Genomic DNA, 21,129 nt, shown 5'->3' on the forward strand with positions numbered 1-21,129 from the left:
AGGAGTGACTGAAAGCTATGAGGAAGGAGGAGGAGGGCTGGATAGCCAAAAAGGGAGAAAGATACATCACCACCTTGGAGTACGATACAGTCGGAGCACCACAAAGGGGACAAGAACTTCACACAAGAATCTGAAATCAACACACAACAAAAACTACTTCCCAACTCTGAGAACGGCAATTATAGACTCTTACAAGAAGAAAGAAGAAAAGATATAAAGATGGAAACTTTCGTACAAAAAGAAAGGGGTGGGGGTCCAAAAATATTCATAAATCTGCCCTAAAAATACTGCTAAATGAAGAAAACGGGGAAAAGGAATGAGATGCCCTGACAGCACTGCCACCCTTTTCCAAGTGCTTGATCCAAGTGAGAGATACAAAAGGAAGGTCGTCTGGGCCGCCCGATCCTTTTGGAAGCTTGGACCGGCCCCCTAAATTGGCCCCCATGCCAACCGGTTTAGCCGACCATTGTTTCCCCGTATTTGGGCAAAAAGTTCCTGCACCTGCTTCCTGCATCTATGAGGGGACGCCCCACGTCAGTCTCTTCGTATGCTGAGTAGCATTTAACTAAAATAAGATTTAATAAATCCTATAAATCAGAAGTTAGTGAATTTTGTGAGGATCAAGTCTTTAAAACTTTTTGATATGAACATGTTAAATGCAATTAAATCTAGTAAATTGTATGATTACTTAATTTAAAATTTAAGGGTTTATAATGTTATTGTTATTATATTTACTTAACCTATATCATCTTTAATTAGATTAATTAAATAATAATTACCATAACATAAGACCCGAATAAATTACTAATTAGTAATTTATTATGAAAATTAGACAATAACTTCTGTTAAATCAAATTAAAACATAAATAATACTAAGTTGTATCGGTCAATGCTTTTCAAGTAATTAATTTTTATTATTATGCTAATTTATTTTTTAATATAATCAAATTTAATTTCTTTGATTAACTGCTAATAATTATGATTAAGAATTTTAAAATTTTAGTTAGAATAATTAAATCCTAATTATCATAGGATAGTATACTAATTAGTTATTAATTGGTACATTAATAAATTGATCAAACAATATAATTTTTCCACTTTTAGGGGCGTTTACATACATGCCACCCAATTCCTATGTAATTACATATCTAACACCTAAATTTTGCCTTTTACATTTATGCCACTCAAATCTTTCATATCACATCACATAAAAAATACCACTATTTTAAACCTTAAAAGGTAAAATACACTTTCTCATGCATAGATAAGGTAACCATATATGTAAAAATTGAAGTTAAGGTGTTAGATATATATATACGTAAGAATTGAATTGTGTGCATATAATTCTTCCATCTTTGTTTGGCGAAATTTCATAAATAATACTTACCTACTTAAGTTAAAATACTTCATTAATTAATATTACTTATTATGATTTATTTTACTTTTTAATTAGTTAAAACTTAATGCAGCACAGCTCTGAAATTATGTTTCTTCTCCTGCTCTAAGCCAAATTCTTGAAACCCTTCCATGACAAAGAAGTGAATAATTAACAAAATGAAGGAGATGCTGAGTTTGTGAAACATGAAATTAAGTTAAATCCAGCGAATTTCCAGATTTTGTAAATCCCAGAGTTAAGTAAAACTAGGAGGAATGGGACAGAATTCTATAGCATATCTGCCTAACGGTCCCTAATTTTTTTACAGTTTTTTTAAACAAGGACATTTATATAATCGAACCAAACGTCCTTTCCCTATAAAACTACCCGAAGTTTAATTTATAGGCATTAAGTGATTATAAGTTTATTTTAGTTACAAGCATCTCCCTCCTTCCCTCTGAATCAAGACCCCTTGAGTTCTTTCACAAAACGCATACCTCATTCAAAAAACTGCGATACATGGTCTTAGATATTTGCGTGTAAATCGAAATTTTTATTTGGACTACTTCCACCTACAAAATTTATAAACTAGTCAATTCACATCAATCCAAAAACAGAAAAATCCATTTTGCATCTTTAATGATTATGGTTTATTGATAGGGCTAAAGACATGCGATCACAAATTAAGCTCAAAGGCAGATTCTTTTCCTCAAGTTACCATGCAATGGAAGGTTAAACACTTGGCTCAAAACAAGGATCCTCATTACCATAAATACTCTGGATGGATAACATAGAGACCCATCCCATTTTACGTGCTAAATAATAAAATTGGTGGTGAAGTCCGCCGCATCACTGTTGTTTATGCCATTGTAGTTAGGGACTTGCTTATCATTCCCATCAAGAACAGTACTCTCCATGCACTAAAACGGATATACAATTCAACAACATAAATTTAATTTATTATAATTAAATGAGCATATGACACTCAATAGAATTTAATGGAGAAAAAGGATTCATATAGCCGACCCCACTTAGTGGGATAAAGGCTGGAGGTTGTTGATGTTGTTAAGCATAAGCATGCATGCATAGAAATGTTGTCCTCTACATCATGCTATAGAATAAAACAGAAACGGAGTGAATAGTGAATAAAAGATAAATGAATGGTAACGGGAATATATAAAGTTCTTCGAGTCTTACAAGGCTGCTTCAGAAAAGTTGAGAATATCAGGTTAAATACTTCCAACCGTGATAAAAGAATCTCCTCAAGCACATCAATCAGCGTACCCATAAGGAGATTGGCCTCCTGCACGGATAAACAACAATCACTTGCATTTTTTTGAGAAATCTGTTGCACGGCAACTGTATATAATTATTACATAACCAGAACTTGGCAGAATGATAGCACGCAAAAGTTAACTTTCTTATGCAGTGGATAACAAATTATACAAAAAATATGTAAAAGAATACTATTTCGAGCAAGCACATGTTTTTAACTTAATAGTTTATGATAATATTTACCAAAAAAAGAAAGGAGAACGAATTGGTGTAATGATGAGTATTCAACGGATGGAAGCAAAAGAAATGTTGTAACACTCATTAAAAGAAGTCAACATGCAAAAGAAAAGATCAAAATGGACCTAAAGTTCACACAATTATATACATATATAACCATCGGTTTCACCTCATGGCGAACCCTAGCTACGATATTTCTCGCGTCTCATTTCTTCTATTTCACCTTCGTCGTCGGCTTCGTCTTATTGAAGAGCTCGTGTCGTCTTCTTCTTTCGTAGCGATTTCGTTAGTCTGCATCGTTTGGCTCGTCTTCTGCGGTGCTTCGCTGTAGGTTGAAGGGCGCCCGACTGACCCAGCTCGACAGCTCGCGTCGTTTCTAGTAGAGTTGAATTCGCAAGGTTTTTCGCGTTGTCCGTTTCTGTCGTCGGGTTGCGTCGTCTGTTCCCTACAGGCTGAAGGGCGTCGACCCAGCTCGACGCTGCGCCACGACAGACCCATGTCTATGTCCTTTCTGCTCAAGTTGAATTCGCAGGGCATCTTTAAAGGGGTTTTCTGCTCGTGCTCCTTGTTTTATGGCTTTGCACTTTCCTCTTTGCTTTTCTTTTTTCAATGTTCTTAACGCCACACCTCCATCCATTGGGGATGGCTTCGGACAGATCGTATGTTGCTTCCCTTGCGGATGTCCATGCCTCAAGTACACCTAAATCGTGTTATTTCCCTCATTCGTTTGAGAGGGAGGAGGATATCAAGAAACCTGGTAAGAAGAATGGGAAACCTACCATTTTTTTTATAGAAGCTGAAGGTATTCAACTTGTTTCTTCCTGCCGACTGAATTTAGTCGGAAAATTTCTGTATGACCATCCCAAAATAGAGGTGATTCGTAAGGAATTTGAGCCTATGCATCTGGTTGGGGAGTGAAAAATTGGACTGTTAGATGGAAGAAATATTCTCATATAAATTAATAATGAAAAAGATTACACACGCTTATTTGTTAGAAGGATAATTTGGATTGACAAAGCAATGAAGATTCTAGAATGGACTGTGAATTTTGACCCCCAAACGAAACTTCCAATCATTCTGGTTTGAATTTTCCTCTCTGCTATAAAATTTCATTATTTTACTCGAAAATTTTTGTACGTTATTGCCTCAGCTTATGGTAAGCCACTCAAAACGGACATTCCTACTTTTAATCTTTTCTGTCCATTTGAAGTCATAGTACTTATTGAAAGAGACATCACTTCATCTGTTTCTTAGGAAACTTGGTTGGACACACAACATCATGGATATTAGTGATTGAGCATTTTCCTTCGTATTGTACGAATTGTCGTATGTTCGGCCACTCCAGTTCTCAATGTCACCTACACCTACGCCTCAGACCAAAAAAATACAGTGCTCCGCTAGAGACAGTGATTTCATCTCCTCCTAATCAGCTCCAAGTTATTGACACTATTGATCATCAAAAGAATACCCCCGAAAACGTTACTATTCTTGCAGGTAATATGACAAACATTCAACCTTCTTTGGAACCTCCTATTAAGGGTGAGAGGGAGATTATTCAAACCCATCTAGCTCTAGAACCTATCATCGATATTACATGTGGCAATACTTCCGCTGCTTCACAACCGCCTCATCAGGTCGAGCAAGCTGTAAATGTTGCTCAGGCTTATCGGGATCATGATGTGTAACAACCTACATCTGTTCAACAACCTTTGGAACAATCTATTATTCAGATAAGTCAATCATCGGATGAAGAATGACAGGTCTACACATCCGAGAGGAAGAAGAAGAATGAAGAACTAATTGAACTTAGAAATCTGGATGATACTTTTCCACCGACGGACATAAAAGTGTTAGGGACGTCCCACTTTAGTCCTCCCTCTGCCACTAGTTCCCGGAAGGGAACCAATTAACAAATTGGTAAGGTGTGTACCATTACCCGAAGTAACCAAAATATGATCCATCAAATTTCTAAGCTCAAATAGGTCTCCATTCTTCTTCTTCCTCCGAGATATGTAGAGCTGTCATTCATCATCCGAGGACTCACTCATCTGATCAATGGATTGGTGCAAAGGTGGTCGGACAGGCGTAGGCTCTGCTACGACTTCCTTGCTTTTTAATGGCGAACCCGAGCAACTGTTACGGCTTCGTTGCTTCTTCTCCCGCGTCTTTGCGCCTGATTCCGTTTCGTCTCCCGGTCATCCGGTCTCGCGAGTTTTACCGGCTTTGAGACGCGGCTCGTCTCCCGTCTTCCCGTCTCGCGAGCTTTTCCGGCTCTGTGGCTTGCCTTTCCGTCTAGCGAGTACAACTCGCGATTTTTGCTCCTCTGCTGCTCATCCTGTCTTACAAAGTGCTCTCCTTTTCAGCTTCGATTATTTCGATGCGATTTTTCCCGTGTTTATCAGAGCTGTTCTCTTCTCTGTTCTTAACGCCATACCTCTATTTTTGAGGATGGCTTCGGACATATCGTATGCAGCTGCCCTTGCGGGTGTCCATGCGTTAGATATACCTAAATCGTCCTCTTTCGCTCCTTCATTTGAGTGGACGGAGGACAGCAACAAACCTGGTAGGAAGAATGGGAAGTATGCCATCTTTTTTGCAAAAGCTGAAGGTATTCAACTTTCTTTCTCCTGTCGTCTGAATTTGGTTGGGAAATTTCTATATGGTCATCCCAAAATGGAGCTTATTCGCGAGTAATTTGAACTTAAGCACTTTGTTGAGGAGTGGAAAATTAGATTATTAAATGGGAGACATCTAATTGGATTCAGCTGCCCTTGCGGATGTTCATGCCTCAGGTACACCTAAATCGTCCTCTTTCTCTCTTTCGTTTGAGTGGACGGAGGACATCAACAAACTTGGTAGGAAGAATGGGAATTCTGTCATTTTCTTTACAGAAGCTGAAGTTATTCAAGTTGCTTTGTCCTGTCGTCTTAATTTGATTGAAAAATTTTTATATGGTCATCCCAAAATGAAGCTTATTCGCAAGTAATTTGAACTTATGTACTTTGTTGGGGAATGAAAAATTGGATTATAAGATGGGAGACACATTTAATAGTATGCAGCTGCCCTTGTGGATGGCCATGCCCCAGGTACACCTAAATTGTTCTCTTTCTCTCCTTCGTTTTCGTTTGAGTGGGCGGAGGACATCAACAAACTTGGTAGAAAGAATGGGAAGTCTGCCATCCTTTTTATAGAAACTGAAAGTATTTAACTTGTTTCTTCCTATCGTCTGAATTTGGTTGGGAAATTTCTATATGGTCATCCGAAAATGGAGCTTATTCGCAAAGAATTTGAACTTATGCACTTTGTTGAAGAGTGAAAAAATTGGACTATTAGATGGGAGACACATTCTTATTCAAATTAATAATGAAGAAGATTACACGCGCTTATTTGCTAGAAGGATAATTTGGATGGATAACAGAGCAATGAAGATTCTGAAATGGTCTATGGATTTTGACTCATAGACGAAACCGTCAATCATTCCAGTTTGGATTCGCCTCTCTGGTATGAAATTTTATTATTTTTCTCAAAAAGTGTTCTACTCTATTACCTCAAATTATGGTAAGTCACTCAAGACGGACATTTCTACTTTTAATCTTTTCCGTCCATCTTAAACCAAAGTACTTGTTGAAAGAGATTATTTCTTCCGCTTCTGAGGAAATCTGGTTGGGCACACAATACCATAGATATTGGCAGAAGGTAGAAATTGAGCATTTTCCTTCGTATTGTTTGAATTGTCGTATGTTCGGTCACTACAGTTCTCAATGTTATCATCTACACCCCCACCTCAAACCAAAAAAACAAAGTGCTCCGTTAGAGGCAGTGATTCCATCTCCTCATGATCAGCTCCAAATTATTGACACTATTGATCATCAAGAGGATACACCTGAAGACGTCACTATCCCCGCAGGCAATATGTCAACCATTCAGTCTCCACACAATGTTGTAGCTCCCCCGTCTTTGGAACATCCTATCATGGAGGCGAGGGAGATTCTTCAGACTCCGTCGACCCTAGAACCTATCACTAATATTGCAGGGGGACATACTTATGTTGCTTCATTACCACCTCATCAAGTCCAGAAAGATGTCATATATATATATATATATATATATATATATATATATTAATAATTTCATTTATTCCAAATCTATACTTATCTAAGTTTAATGTTATTGTTTACCTAATGTCGTTGATTTCCCTAGTCCACAAAGACGGACATGCAACTGTTGATGGAATTTTGGAAGCATTGACGAGAATATAATTTATGCACAATTTTATCCTCGAGGATGCTTAGGCAGATCCCAAAGAGTGAGAATGCACGCCTATACTAAGAGGTTCCTCGTATATGATTTTCATGTCCCATTTTGAGTACATAGTGTTTAAAGAAATAGCGATGCATTCATACTCTAATTTGTCCGTCAGCTGCGTTAGTTGAAGTTTGTCTCATTAATTCAATCTAAATGGATACAACATGAAGTAGTTATAAAGCAAAGCCAATAATAGAGTATTGACCAAAATACTGGGAACAAAAGAATACATGTAAGAAAGGTAAAATTTATTATGTAAAATGTTGAATAACATAATTCACTCCTCAAAATTCTAGAATACCAAAGTCATTAAACTAATGACCTGCTTAAGTCTAATAAATATCGGAGGATGAAAAATCTTTTTTTTTCCTATTCTGCCAAAGCCTACTTAAGTCGACTTTAGTGTACTCTTCTGTGGTCATTTTTGCAACCTAAAACATTTTAAGGTGTTTATTTTGCCATATTTTCCATGTGTTATTTTTAGCCATTAAAGCATTTTTTTGTTAATTGGGTGCTCTCTAATCTCTTCTATGACTCCATCAAAAGGTTAACGGTTACGCCGACTCCTTTGTGTTCAGACTGTGATTCAATCACGCCAATGGGAACATTCCAGAAGTTTATTGGAGTCTCAATGTCAATCCATTTGATCGGCATCTAGTCTTGATATCAAACCTACAATCATACATATTCATCACTCCACTCTGATTCCAGGTTCTAATCTCACCAATGCTCTTTCAAGTGCTACTCATATCCTTCTTGAGTTCCAAGTTCTCAGATCACAATAAATGGTGCTTAAGACCACAACCATAAAAACCTATAGAGTGGATCATGTTGGAATAGAAGAGACGGCCATAATAAATAAAATGGCATTTTCATAGAATAATCTTTCAAAATCCATAAACACGCGCTACGAGCTTCTCTAACATTTTTAGAAGATATTATTTTGACTAACCTCACATCATGATTCTTGTTTTCTTCAATATTTATCATGTATTGATCCATAGATCAATTTGCACATTTGCTTGACACTTGCGACAAAGATGAGTAAGAATTTTCATCGCACAATTCATTATCATAATAAGATCTGGCAATAATTCTGTTATCAAATTGTCATATGCAAAATGCTTTCGCATTTATGCCTTGTTCATAAATGTATAGATCTCCTTTTCACTTCTCCAAACACCAATTTTTAACTTGCACATTACGCCTACATGCTAGGCTTTTATGTCAAATTGTATTTTAAATCTACTTACCGTTTCAAAAAACCCTTAAAAAATTTTCAAGTATAAACTAGTAAATAATCACAAAAGAAGAAATCCTAAATAAATAAACAAGAATTTAGGGTTAGAAAAGAAAAAAATTCAATGATTGTCATCAAAAAGAGTTCTGGAAGAAGAGGAGATGTACTATAATACCCAATATAGCCAAAAATAAATAAATAAATGTTTAATTTTAAAATAAATACCATTTTTCATATTTCCCAATAATCATTCAAACTATTTTTACAAAATTCAAAATTTTTCTTATCAAACTAATATATAAGAATATAAATAAACTATTAATACAATTAATATTACAAAATCCATAAATAAAAAATAAAATACATTTTTATTTTAATATTTTCCTAAAGTCATGTAACGCTTCCTTAAAAAGGGGTGTTGAGAAAGCCTTGGTGCTGGTTCAATTGAGAGTGAAGACAAGTTATGTAACGCTTCCTTAAAAGGAAGCAACGGAGACGAATGAAAGAAAGACGAAGCGAGTATTCAAGTGTTCAAAAGAAGAAACGAAGCAAGAAAGCTCGTGCGATACGTAGAAAAGAAGGGACAGAAGCGGGAAGAGCGAGTCTTTTCATATACAGGCTTGGATTTGAACCAAGAAGGGAGGCAAAATCAAAGAGAAAAGACGAAAACCTATTTCTAGCTTGTGAATTCAATCGAAGACGGAGAGTGAAGACGAGCCTTTGAGGTTTTCAACAAGTTGTCACGTCGTGCATGCTCGCGGAGGGAATAAGCGAGTCGAGGCAAAAATGTGACAAGGAGACTCACATGGTCTTATGCACAAACAAAATAGAAAAATGCGAAAGACTTGTGTGATAATGCCTGCAAAGCGAGCTTAGTGCTTACGATTGAGCAGGAGCAATAAATCCTAAATTTAGAAAGTTACTTTCTAATTATTGTTGAATTTTGTATTCTATCAATATACTTATGTTGAAATCTAAGTTTTACTAAGTAAATATTACAAGAGATAATGATAAGTGTAGAATTTTGAGTTTCTTATTTTAGTGTTATTCTCGTTTATTCTCTTTTCATTGTTATATATTTTTCCACTTGAGTTAGTTTATCTTCGGTAAGTTGTAATGTTTGTAATTAAGTTTCATAGTTGTTCTTTTTTATGCAAGGAGAAGAGTTGTAATTTGATTATTGAGAAATAAGAGTATGATTTTCTCCACTTTCTTCATGGTATCGGATCTTGAAAACAAATCCTAGACCTCCTTCATTCGTTGAAATCTCCCCCTGCTGCGCAAGTTCCTGCAGGCCCTCCGTTTGATCCTGTTATCGCTACCGGCTCCCAATGGGCAGCCATTGCTCATTCCTGTAGGCACAGGCCCAGCAACCGCAAGCACAGCTCAGAAACTACAAGTTTGGTGCTGCGTGGGAGGGACTTTCTTTTTCAAGTGAAAATTCCATTCGGACCTATCTGCAGATCGCCGGTCGTCAGTGTTCATCTCCCTGCGAGATCGTGGCACTTGGACCATGTGGTCTCTTCATCAGGCTACAGGTCCCAAGCAGAGGAACTTGATGTCCCCTGCTTATTGATTCTCCCCAGCCCATCAAGCCAACCATTCAATGGATCGTCATCTTGATGCAACTCTTTCTAATGGGAATCCAAAACCCGCAAAGAGAATTCCAACAACTGTAGAAACTCATTCCTGTGGCAGGAACTTCTCCCAACAGCCACCGGATTAGCCTACCTGCAGACCCTACCCGACTCTTCCCCATGGCCGAAAATCCCTGCAGTAGGCCTTCCTTCGTCGAGTTCTTCCTGCAAGCCTTCCCTAGCAACATCTTTGCCGCCAGATCTACCAAGCGGCTCAATTTCGTCTTACTGCAAGCCCTTCTCCGTCGGATTCTCCCTACAAGCCCTCCATTGTTCACCTTGTTGCTGTCAAACCTTTCTTCCAGCAACAGCAGCCATTGAGCCTCTCTCTTGTTGCAGCAGCAGCTACTCCTACATCAATTGTAACTCTTCTTCTGTAACAGTCACTTGCCAGACCTTTCTTCCTACATCAATTGTGACAAACTTCCTCCCTGCAATAAACGGCACCCCTAAATACAAAAGGTTTATGACCAAGTACGGTATGAAACATTGAGTTTCACTCCGTAAGTTAATCGTCTTATGTGTGAATATTGCAAATAATTTGGTAACTCAACGGAAAGGTGCTCGAAACTACATGGAAAACCTAAGGAGGGGAGGAAAACCAAGACAACAAGACCCATGCTTCTACCTCTTTTAAAGGGTTAGCCGACCTTAGCCCTTTCATCAAGGAGCAATTAGAGGTGTTGAAGAAACTTCTTTCAAGCACAACTGAGTGTACAAATTTGATGATACACCAAGGTATCATGTCCACCTATATCGCTGATAATGGAAGTTTCAGCCTTAGATAATAGCTTTAGGAATTTCTGATCACATTATTAGAGATATACATTCTCTCACCAACTACCAAGAGTTTAATGACTCCAAATTTGTCAGACTTGTGGAGTAATCTCAACTCAGAATTATTGGGAAAAAAAAGAAGGGAAAGTCTCCAAAGATGGAGCTGGACCAAGTCTCCTTTGCTCACGTGGTGGGTAATCCTTAGGTGGAGTTCGCGGTGGTATTCCCCTCAAGCTATAAGAAATGTCGCGAGGGTACAGATGATTGTCCTTTTGTTAAGAAGGGAAGTGGGAAAGGTGAAAAAGTAGAAATATTTTCTCTGAATTAGAAATTTCTACCCTTATGGAAAAATTCAAGTTTTCTCTTACTGGAAAATTTCAGTGGGGACACCCTTCAATGGATGCTATGAGAAAGTGTGTTGATAATCTTAAGCTGGTAGGCAAATGGAAAGTGAGACTCATGAATGAGAAACATGTGTTGATCCAATTAACAATGGCTGAAGACTACATTAGAATTTTCTCCAAGAAATATCTTAATATCGCAAACAAATCAATGAAGTTACTCAAGTAGTTTCCTGATTTCAACCAAAATCATGAAACTCTCACTGTAGCGGTGTGGTTTAGGGTCTGTTTGGGGCAACTGCAGCTTATTGAATAATCTGCTGATAAGCTGATTAAAAATAATCTGTTGATAAACTAGGTGCGATGACTATTACAAATTTTTATTTCTTTGGAAAAGCTAGACCACTACCAGAAAGCTGTCGCTGCACCTAGACTGGTGCGGTGTGAAAACACAGTTTTTGGCGTTTTGAAAACGCATAAATTGTCAAAATGCAGCTTACTCAAACAGGTCAGGTGTGTTTTCAAAACGCCACCGCACCAATTAAGCTGCCCCAAACGGGTCCTTAGTTTAACTGGTCTCAAGCTGCATTTTTTTCACCGTCAGGTTCTCTACTCTATTGGGGTCATCCTTGGGGATCCTTTGAAGCTAGATCTGTCTACTTTCAACCTAACCAAACCCTCGGTGGCCAGAATACTTGTAGAAAAGGATATTACTTTACCTGATGTTACTGAAGTCTGTTTGGGCACAACCCATAATGGTTATTGACAACAAATCATCATGAAGAATAGACCCCCATATTGTACCCACTGTAAGATGTTTGGTCATGTTTTTGATAAATGCCACAAGTTTCATCCAAATTTGAAATTTAAGGTTCAAGTGAATAAGAATGGGTCTAACCCCACTGCTCTAGACATTTTAGTTCCACCCGGTGAGGATACTACTAGACAGGAGGTGTCTGTTGCCCCTGAGGACCCCCATGACACTGTTGTTACTGTTACTGCGAGTGATGTGATGCTGACATCTTCAAACCCCATAGAAACAATGCTGATGAACTATTACCTACAAATGATAGTGTTCAGACTAATAATCAGGAGAGTCTTGTAGCTCTACTTCTTCAGGAAGTATCGGGTGTAGAGGCAACTCATGCTTCACATATACTATAACCTATTGTGGGTACTACGGTTGGTATTCCTTCTGCTTCAGCTCTACCACCCCATCAGAATGATTCTTTGGAAGAGGAATGGCAGGTCTATTCTAGGAGAAAGAAGACGAATGGAGGCCGACTCTAGCTCGGGAACATATTGGATGATACATTGGTTACTATTGACAAAGACAATCATCTTACCAGCTTATTAATTTGCTCCTTCCCTAGAACTAGGGGCAGAGGCAAGACCAAATTGGGTCGCTCTCTAGCCACCTGATACTATGTATTTCGGCATTGTTAGGTTTTTTATTTAAATATCTAATGTATTTTTCTATTTTTTTTTAGTTTTGGAACTATTTGTGGTTTTGTGTTGGCAGGGTGTCATGTTTGGGCCCTCCCACACATTGTATCTGTATCTTCCTTTCTATTTAACATATTAGCCTTTTTAGGCTTTCAATAAATAAATAAATAAAATAAAATATGCCCATTGTATGATATATTTTTTTCACGATGTCGGCTGCGGTCGAGAGCTCTGTTAGGGTTTCCAATGGAGATTTCCGTCGCATTTGATTCTACCGTTCAAAGGAGAGGGGATCGCAACTCGTTTCGTCAGCTCTTGGTGCGATCTACGTCTGTGTCGGCATCGTCGGTCACAGATTCTGGCTCGCGTCTACGTCGGCGTGCGTCTGTTGAGACTGCGTCTTCCTATTTCGACGCTACGCCTTTCCCTGCTTCTGTGCCCTACAGTTTCGCTCCTTCTGTTTAGAAGCTTCATTTCTTCTGTTTGCCTTTGCGCCCGTGCTTTTCTCCGGCCCAACAACAACAACTTGTTTCGTCTGCTTGTCAGGAACTCGATGCAGGTGAACGCCGACCATCTCCTTGCTCTGATGGCACTTTCTTCTTCTTTAGCTGAATCGGCAAAGGCCTTCTTTGCCCACGTGGTACGTAACCCTCAGGTGGAATCCGCGGTGGTCTTCCGCTAAAGCTATAAGGATTGTCGCGATGTTACAGATGATTGTCTTTTTGTTAAGAAGAGAAGTAGAAAAGGTGAAAAAACAACAATCTTTTTTTCTGACTCAGAAATTTCTACCATGACAGAAAAATTCAAGTTTATTCTTATTAGAAAATTTCAGTGGGGGCACCCACCTATAAATGCTATCAGAAAGAATGTTGATGATCTTAAACTAGTAGACAAGTGGAAAGTGAACCTCCTGGATGAGAGATATGTGTTGATTCAACTAACACTGACTGAAGACTACACCCAAATTTTCTTCAAGAAATATCTTAATAATGCAGACAAGTCAATGAAGTTACTCAAGTGGTCTCGTTACTCAAGTGGTCTCTACTCAAGTGGTCTCCTGATTTCAACCGAAATTATGAAACTCTCACTGTACCGGTATGGTTTAGTCTACCTTGTCTCAAGCAGCATTTTTTTCACCATCAAATTCTCTACTCTATTGAGGTCATCCTTGGGGACCTTTTGAAGCTAGATCTGCCTACTTTCAACCTAATCAAACCTTCTGTGGTCATAATACTTGTCGAAAGAGATATTACTTTACCTAATGTTACTGAAGTCTGGCTGAGCACAAACCATAATAGATATTGACAACAAATCGTCATGGAACACAGAGCCCCATATTTTACCCATTGTAAAACATTTGGGCATATCCTTGATAAATGTCACAAGCTCTATCCTCATTTAAAATCTAAGAAGTAAATAAGGATGAGTTTAACATCACTGCTTTGAACATTTTAGTTCCATCTAGGGAGGATACTACCAGACAGGAGGTGTATGTTGCCCCTGTGCCCCCCCAATGACATTGTTGTTACTGTTACTGCGAGTGATGTGATGTTGGCACCTTCAAACCCCATATAAAATAATACTAATGGAATATTACCTACAAAGAATAGTGTTCAAAATGATAATCAGGAGAACCTCACAGCACCCCTTCTTCAGGAAGTATCCAGTGTAGAGACAACTCATACTTCACATATACTAGAACCTATTGTGGGTACTACGGTTGGTAATCCTTCTGCTTCAGCTCTACCACCTCATTTGACTGATTCTTCGGATGATGAATGACAGGTTTACACTTCCAGGAGGAGGAAGAAAAATGTAGACCTACTTGAGCTCAGGAGTCTTATGGATGATATTTTGGTTACATTCGGGTAATGGTACGCACCTTACCAATCTGTTAGCTAGATCCCTTCCGAGAACTAGAGCCAGAGACAGACCTAGAATGAGATGACCCTCACTTTTTCAGCGCAGTTATGGTTTTGGGTTTTTTTTTTTTTATATGTACCACTTTTTAACTTTTTCGTGTGTGTTGTACCGTGTGGGTTGGGTGCCTATTTTTAGGCCTACCCATATAACATATCTGTATTTTTTCTCTTTAATATATAAGCCCTTGTGCTTTTTTCAATATATATACACACACACACGCGCATGCTCCTGCACTTAATTTATTCCCCTGTTCATCCCATCTATTTTCACTTTCAAGTAGTCGTCGTTCAGGGAATTGGGCCAAGAAGGCCATAGAGAGAGAGGAAGTTCTCTGTTAGAAAGCAAGGGAAAAACTGAGGTAATTAAAGGAAACTTGAGAGGTCAGGTAAATAATTGAATATTGATAATATATATATATATAAATGGGTATGACATTGTCTTCCCTTATCGGCTCTACTAGGGTTTCGCCTCATGGCGAACCCTAGCAAATGTTTCGCATCAGACTTCTCCGATGTCTTCTGTCGTCGTCGGCTTGCGTCGCACTTCTTGTTTCTACATCGACTGCGGCTCGCGTTTGCGTCTTGCATCTTGCACAATTTTGACACCGAAAACTTCGCATGTTCTCGTTTGTCACCTCCTGCGGTTGCGCATCTGCGGCTCCCGGCTCGTTCACGCTCGAAGATTCTGTGTCGACCGTAAAAGACTTCTGCGGCTCCGTCTGTTGCACTCGCACCCGAATTACTCGCAGTCCAGACTCAAGTAGCTTGCCGATGTTCGACTCTCTTCCATGGCTACAACTCCTCAACCATCGACTACTTCAGTTTCGAACCTTGGGAAGACATCCTTTGTTGATATGATTAGCTCTATGGGATCAGATTAGGTTTTTCCTCAGGTTTACCATGAATCATTCAAAGGCCAGGAGTACTGCAACCTTATCAAGAATACGGGTAGGAAGAGTGACAAACTCGCTCTATTCTTCTCAGATGTTGAAGTTTCCAACCTGGGTAACAAGTTCAAATTCACCCTCATTGGGAAGTTCCAATCGGGACATCCTAAAATGGAAATCGTTCGAAAAACTTTTGAAGATCTCAAACTATTGGGACTTTGGAAGGTTGGTCTCTTTGATGGAAGACATGTGATGATACAATTATCCAAAGTGGAAGACTATGCCAAAATTTTTTCCAAAAAATTATGAAAATAGAGGATAAATATATGAAACTGCTAAAGTGATCTCCTGAATATGACCCTAGTCAAGAACCACCTATAATTCCAATCTGGTTTAAACTATCTGGCTTAAAGTTGCACTACTTCAACCACCGCACTACTTCAACCACCACCACCAAGTCCACTATTCTATTGGAGCTGCGCTAGGGTGACCTATAAAATTCGATGCACCCACCTTCAATCTAACCAGACCTTCGGTTGCAAGAATTCTTGTTAAAAGGGATATCACCCTCCCTGATGTGGACGAAATATGGTTTGGTACTACCCACAATAGGTATTGACAACCAATTATAGCAGAACAAAGACCCTAATACTGCAATTACTGTAGATTGTTTGGGCACACCCCTTGTCAAATGTTTCAGGCTTCACCCACATTTGAGATCGATAGATCCTAACAACATCATCCATGTCGAGAAAAATATAGCAGACACTGTTAATCTTCCAGAAATATTGAATAAGAATTTGACTCATAAGACTACTCACAAACCACACCAGCAGCTTCTGCTTACTGTTGTTGAGGCAACTCTTCCTCAGATTACAAAGTCTACAAATTTTGTTGTAGCAAATGCTAGCCGAAGTGCCTTGGATCCACCTATTGCGAGAAAAAAGGGTACTAAAGTTATGGAGGAGTGTCAGGATCAAGGTGTGCTGCAGGCTGAGTCTAATCATCAGCTTTCACACAGGACTAACTCTGTCAGATGATTGACAGGTTTACAAATCTAGGAAGAAGAAGAAAGAAATGTCATATCTCAGTAACTCTCAGAATGACTGTATTATTGTTTTGTGCGGAAGCCCACATCTTAGTATGTTGCTGTACTCATTCCCTAAATCCAGGTGAAGGGGAAGCGATAGATCCACCGACTACACCCACCATGATTAGGAGTTGTTTCTTTTTGTTTTATTTTTGGGGAATACATTTGTAATCCCTGTGAGTGGGATCTCTGTACCCACTAACTAAAATCTTTGTATCCTCTCTTTTTTATCAATGAATTTTGTCATTTTAATATATATATATATATTGTGTTTGACTCATTTGTTTGACATACAAATTGAACTTAAACTATTTAGCAAGCAGAACACAAGTTCTTCGTGAATAACGAGCTTTTTTGATATACTTATATATGACTATCAAATAATTAAAATTTTTCATTTTCATTCCAATTTCTTGTGAATTTCAATCGATTTGGAGAGTTTACTTCTCTCGGTAGACAGCCAGAAAAGGGGAGAAGTCGAGGTTTTAGAGAGGAATTTGGAAGGTTAGTTGCACCCATGTAATTCCTTTATTTCCTCCCAAATTTTCATGAATAGTAGTTCGACATTTCGAGAGTGAATATTCTCAGATAGGCAGCTAGAGGGGGAATTGTTGGAAGTGGTATGTAAAAAAATGAAGATTTGTGTTTACAAAAACTTTAATTCTATAGCTTGTTCGGTACATTTTAACTCATCCCTAATTATCATGCTCACAATTAGCCGAACCTATTGTGAGCACTTTTTTGGCTGAAGATTTGGAGAACGATTATAGTGAAGAAGGTTGTAAGATAAAGTAAAAATTTATATGAAATCGAGCCAATTCGAGATAAACTTTTAATTAATATATTTTTCGTGCTCAATTAAAAATTATTTAACAATTTTATCCAATTACAACAACAACAACAAAGCCTTAATCTCACTAAGTAGGGTCGGCTACATGAATCTTTTTTCTCCATTGTGTCCTATTTAGTGTCATATTTTCATTTAATCCTAATAAATTAAGATCATTTTTTATACAATAAGCCCAAGTCTTGCTAGGTCTACCTCTGCCTTTCTTAACATAAATCGAATCTAATACATCTGCTCTCCTAATCGGATCATCAGATGGTTGACATTTAATGTGACCAAATCATCTAAGATAACTCTCTCTAACTTTGTCCATCACCGGAGCAACACCAAACCTATCACGGATATATTTATTTCGCATTTTGTCTATAAGTGTAAAGCCACTCATCCACCTAATCATTCTCATCTCGGCAACACTTAGCTCAGTGTATGCTTCTCTTTTAAAGGCCAACATTCTGCGCCATAGAGCATTGCAGGTATCACCACCATCTTATAAAATTTTCGTCCCAGTCTAAACGACACTTTTTTATCACACAATACGCCCAAAGTACTACTCCACTTCAAACAACCAGCTTGAATATTTTTGAAATCTTCTAACGCTAAAAATTCTGCTTTTAGTGACCTTTATACATATATTTATCACACAAAATCTAATATGGCTCTACATTCTTCATTAATCACTCCAAAACCATAGCAATCATGAATATGTCTGAAATCTTCTATCACTCTACCGACATAACCATTTAAATCTCCTCCAATAAAAATTCTTTCTTCAAGAGTTATAATTTATATTAAGACTTCTAAATCATTCCAAAATTTATCTTTAGAACTTATATTTAGTCGTAAAAATAAATCAAATTTACAATATTTAATCAATCAAATTTATAATATTAAAAATCAATCAAATTTATAATATCAAAAAGGAGCATAAGCACTTATAATATTAAAAATCTTAGTATCAACAATATTTAAGGGCTATAATTTTATCTTCAATTCTATTAATTTTTACAACAATATCTTTCAAACTCTTATCATATCTTTCAAACAACAATATCTTTCAAACTCTTATCTATTAATTTCTAGTGCAACTCTTACCAGAATACCAAAATTTAAAACCTAAGTTAGCAATCTTAGCTTTTTCTCCAACCTATTTAGTTTCTTGAAGACATAAGATATTCATCTTTCTATGAATTATAATATCAACTAATTCTATTAACTTACCATTAAGAGTATCTCTATTCTAAGATCTTATCCTTCTATTAGTTTCACAGACTAACTTATTTACCCGCACCCGTTCATAATGTGAGAACTCTTGCTTATTTGAGACTACACCCAGGCGCAGGTGTAGCAGCCCTTGCACACTTTTTACTATATTCAGGTGATACAACGCGTCACAAGGGGAAGCCCTAGCACTTGCACAATGATCAAAATGATTCATTTCATGATTCTTTCAACATGTTTTATGCTGATTCTCAACTACCTAACGCAATCCTCCACTTTTCACATCTGGGCTTGGGACCGACAATGACAGTGTTCAATAGTTTTATACAATTAAAAAAATTATTTATTGTTAGACCCATCGTAAGTGTAAATCAAAATACTCAATTGCTAAATTAAGAATCAAAATACACTAGAATTACTGCTTGCTGCTGCGTATTAATGAATTTCTTTATTATGTGTTTGCATCTAGAAAATCTTCATACTGAGCATAATTGGAGATATTAGCATCAACAGTTCATTCAGGAGAGTCTAATGAAAATACGATAAAGTCATGCACTGGTGGAGTTATTCATATTGCAACACCTGACTAATTACTGAAAATTAAGAATCTAGAATGACAACCGATGTGATTAATTATATTTTTAAATACAACAATCATCTTTATTTCAAAATACATGTTTGACTACATGTATGCTCTAGTTTAGTTAGATTCTTCATATTATTAGATAGAAAAGATATGCATGATATAAGCGATATGAATGAGATAAGAGATACAAATGATATGAAAGATTTGCATGATATTACAAATATGCATGAATAAGAGATATGAATGATATGAGAGAAATACATGATAGAAAGGAAATACACGATAAATAGTTGCATCTCAGAGTAAGTATACATTAGTATATACATGAATATGTCTCATAATAATGTATGTTATGAAGAACGAAATAACTTACATATGATTTCTTGTATGTGTATGTTCAGATGAGGAGTTCACCCCCTAATGGTACAGGTAGGAGAAGTCAGTGTACTCACGTGCGTAGATGTTTTTCTGTCATCCCAGACAATGATGATAGTTAGACCACTAACCGTTGTACCGATAGAATAATATCGGCTAGGGGTGAGTGGACAGAGCTTACCACCGCATACAATTGTGGTGTTTAAATCGCTAACCACTATGTCGAAAGGAAATATCAATCAGGGGCAGATAAGACTCTTTCCACCCCAAACACTTGTGTGATTTAAATAATTAATTGTTGTGCCGACGAGATAATATTGTTCAGTATTGTGTTAGGTTTTGTTAAAGGGAATCCTCAAAGAGATGTGTAAGTAAATAATATTAAGTAAAAATAAAGTTTAAGTATATAGAAATTTAGAATATTTTCATTGACTAAAGGTCATTGATACATGGATTAACATATTATAAGATTTCCTATGAAAATATGGAATACCAGCATAGTAAAAGATTTCTTATGGAGATATAAAAGACCATCATAAATATTGATTTCTTTTTTAATGGATTATTGTAGCTTAGAAGCATGATTACACCTATGTTATCTTTATACAACTCATTATGTACCTTTAATAATGTTTTTGGGGTTTCTAACTTTTGATTGCAATGAGTAGAAGATTAGCTAATGTGTAAAAATACGAAAGCAACAACTAAAAAGGTACAAATTTCCAGTTTTAAACTATATTACTTCATTTAGTGGCACTTTCATGAATATTTGAATATTAAAATGTTAGTAATAGCAATAGAATAAAAGAGAATTAATATTCATCGTCTATTCCCGTCTTGGTTAATTCTAATTCCCGAGTCGGGTCGTAACATAATATACCAAAACTATTGTGGTGTTAGTTATTTAAATTTTGAGGTATTTATTTTAAATTTGATAATCAATTTTTTTTAATTATATCAATTATGTGATATTTAAATAAACTTAAAATTTATTATGTCATTCAGTTGAATGCCTCAACCCCGATTCAACCTTTGCATCTTGAACCTCTTTTTACCGATTCATTGTCCGGTCTGGTTCTCATAACCTAGGAAAAAGGCAAACCAGCAAATGCATAATCCATATAAAGCATTAAAAAGAGTGCAAAAAAAGTAAAAGAAATTCGTCCGCTACCTCGAAGGGGAGTTAACAATGATCTGTCATGTGCCATGAAATACTAAAAAACAGGCAAATAATGTTAATCACAGAACTAAATACTTACTACTGTCCTCTCGTAAACACAAGTTGAATTGGCAAGCTTCTGATCAATATTGATTTTGAAGACAAACTCATAGGCTGTGCATGCATTCATGTTGGGGTATTTCTGAACAAGAAAAAGATAGACAAAAGATCCTTTATGGAGTTGTATTCAACCATAGATATAAGACTAATTTATAGACTTTTCCCACAATGTCACAACACGAAAGAGCTCAACCTTTAAGATATTTGCAGCATTGGACGAAATATCTGCAACAACTCCTGAAAAACGACTTTTGCTGATTGTAAACCTGTTAAATAAAAAATTCAGAATCAT

The 21,129-nt window shown here is 37.1% G+C and overlaps 1 protein-coding gene across 1 annotated transcript in view; it reads right to left on the minus strand.

Annotated features, from left to right (window-relative positions):
* LOC110038514 overlaps positions 1–21,129 on the minus strand; it is a 78,933-nt gene that overhangs the window by 3,593 nt on the left and 54,211 nt on the right. Inside the window, exons 15-17 of the mRNA XM_020743376.1 lie at positions 21,031–21,103; positions 20,818–20,919; positions 2,573–2,678 (exon numbers count right to left, since the gene is read on the minus strand). Coding sequence (XP_020599035.1) covers positions 2,573–2,678; positions 20,818–20,919; positions 21,031–21,103 — 281 coding nt within the window. The remainder of the gene's footprint in view (positions 1–2,572; positions 2,679–20,817; positions 20,920–21,030; positions 21,104–21,129) is intronic.

Source organism: Phalaenopsis equestris, unplaced genomic scaffold, assembly GCF_001263595.1.
Source record: "Phalaenopsis equestris unplaced genomic scaffold, ASM126359v1 Scaffold233005, whole genome shotgun sequence".
NCBI classification, from domain to species: Eukaryota; Viridiplantae; Streptophyta; class Magnoliopsida; order Asparagales; family Orchidaceae; genus Phalaenopsis; species Phalaenopsis equestris.